We start from the raw sequence: 2,350 nt of genomic DNA, 5'->3' as shown, positions 1-2,350 counted from the left end.
GAAGGAGTAGGGTTCGCAGGAGAGGAGGTGGCGGCAAGGGCACTGCCGCCGATCGCGAGCGAAGAGCATTAGAGCATGAGGCGGCAGAAGAGGAAAGGAGGAAATAGACGGTAAATTCTGATCCGTAATTTCCTGTTTGGAAGTTTCGCGAGGCGACGCGACTTGAGATTTTAGTAACACGAGGTTTCTCTTGCAAATCTAAGAAAAATGAGGTTTTTCATGCAAAATTTAACATTAATTGAATTCAAGTGAATTTTGGTCCTTCAGGTGAAATAAACATTAAAATCTCGCAATAGCGTATGCGGACTTATGCATAGTTAATTGATGATGTGGAGATATTCAATATCACTAATATAAGGAATGCGGAGTTGCCTCTTTATAAAATCTAGACCATGAAATACATATAATATAAAAATAATAATTCATTAGTTAAATGAATTTATTGCATATCATTAATTGAGTCAAGCAGTCGTAATCTTATCAATAACAGTCGGAAAATCCACCGCCAAGATCTTCTCAGTCCCTGCACGAAACTTCTTGGCGTACTCAACGTGTCGAGGGTGCTTTATGTACGCCGCCACGTCCTCAGCGCTGTCAAACGTCAAGATGAACGTATGCGTGAATCCATGGCTATACTTGTCGTTCTTCATCACGTCCTCTCCCCTGCACAGTAGTATAATATTTAACAACATAACATAACATAACATGCATGCATGAAGAATTTTATCATGTAGAAGTTGAAGTTTTAATGTAGTATACCATTCGAAGGATTTGATGATATCCAACTCTAATGCGAGTTTCTTCATGTCCAGAACCAGCTGCTCCACTGCTGCTCCTTCCTTGAACTTGGCCATGACCAGGTGCTTGATGCCTGCCATTATGTCTGTTTCTCTGGTGTTACTTCTAGCTAGCTAGAACAGGTGGAATGGAAGCGATGATGGAAAACAAGGGAGGGTTGCAGGGATTTTATACATAAAAAAACGGAAAGAGATGAACGCACACGATTCTACTCATTAATTAATTAACTCCATATGAAACACGTGCATGGCATGGATTTTTAATTTTTAATTTTTAATTTTTGGATTTACTCCGTCCTAAAAACCGAAAGGGACGTCTTTAAGACCCAGTTCAACGACGTAAAAAAAAATAAAATAAAAAAAAATAAATTCAGTTAGCCTGACTAATATTGGGATGATCCCCATAGTTTAGTATTTTTTTGATTGTGTATTTTATTTGAAGATTTTTTTTTTACAAATATATTAAAGTTGGGGGTGGATGTCTGAGTGATAATTTGAATATTCTACTATGATACTCATTGATTAATCATGAGGATAACCGATCCGACTTTATGAAATTTTTCAACTGACTATTAAAAAAGCACACGTAATGAATAATCCAGAAATCCTGAAGCCCAACATCAACGATATAATAAGAGAACCATGACAACAAATTATCTGGCCGATTCACCACTGGAGGCTGGAGATATGTTTTTTTTTTTTTAAAAAAAAAATGTTGGACTTTCAGAGGTGAAAACAAATCTCAACATGGAAAAACACAAAAGAGAGGAGATGTCAGTGCAATAATCTCTATCGGAGAAAATTACGCATTTTGGAACTTCAGGGTGCATTTCGGAAGAATTCGCTAAAAACCAAGTCGCGTGGCCGGCATCGCACGCAGTCCACGCTGTGTGCGAATGTGCGCGACTGGCCGAATGTCACGGTGAAATCGTGGAGGGCGGTGCAGGCATAGACGTAGACATTCGCTCGTCGACAGACAGAAACGTTTGTCGGAGTCGCACCCGATGTTTATTCTTAGGGCAATCTCCAATAATTAAATTTTTTCATAAGATTTTTTTTTAGTTTCAAATGTGCCACATCAAAAATAAAAAAATCTACTATTCTCTCCACAATCAAAAAACCTCCATACAACTTTTTGTGTGGATCTTACATTACAAATCATACATCTTTATTTTTATTTTTTCATTTAATATCTCTATATAATTTTTACTTAATATTTTATTTAATTCTCATCTTTAAATTAATTTATTTATAATTTTTAATTAATAAATTAATAAACTTATGATTTTTAATTTAATTTACTTTATAATTTTTATTTAATATTTAATTAACTTATAAATTTTAATTTAATTATAGTCATTTGTATTTTTTTTAACTTATCAAATATATTTATTTTCAAAAGAAAAGTGTATAATTTAACTATTAAATAAAATATTTAATGGTTTTAAAAAAAATCAAACATGCAATATTAATTTTTCAATGATTAATGGCTCCATGTTCAAGAGAAAAAAGCAGGTTTGAAATATCAAACCTGCTCTTAAAATAAAAACCTC

At 34.1% G+C, this 2,350-nt stretch overlaps 1 protein-coding gene across 1 annotated transcript; it reads right to left on the bottom strand.

Moving 5' to 3' along the window:
* Positions 1-354: 354 nt before the first annotated feature.
* On the bottom strand, positions 355-933 carry LOC121998752 (stress-response A/B barrel domain-containing protein At5g22580-like). Its single transcript, XM_042553796.1, has 2 exons — positions 760-933; positions 355-663 (listed from the first exon to the last, which is right to left on the bottom strand). Exons 1-2 carry the CDS (start codon positions 876-878, stop codon positions 462-464), a joined length of 321 nt encoding a protein of 106 aa, XP_042409730.1. The 5' UTR covers positions 879-933; the 3' UTR covers positions 355-461.
* Between the last annotated feature and the right edge of the window lie 1,417 nt (positions 934-2,350).

The sequence above is a fragment of the Zingiber officinale genome, chromosome 1A, assembly GCF_018446385.1.
Source record: "Zingiber officinale cultivar Zhangliang chromosome 1A, Zo_v1.1, whole genome shotgun sequence".
NCBI lineage: Eukaryota > Viridiplantae > Streptophyta > Magnoliopsida > Zingiberales > Zingiberaceae > Zingiber > Zingiber officinale.
The sequence above is the reverse complement of the archived record's forward strand: the minus strand, read 5'-3'. Positions and strand labels throughout refer to the sequence as shown.

Excerpts from the sequence above, each read along its gene's own strand:
- LOC121998752 (XM_042553796.1), bottom strand. The coding sequence starts at position 878 with ATGGCAGGCATCAAGCACCTGGTCATGGCCAAGTTCAAGGAAGGAGCA. Across the intron at positions 664-759 it reads ATCATCAAATCCTTCGAATG|GGGAGAGGACGTGATGAAGA; the intron begins GTATACTACATT and ends ACTACTGTGCAG.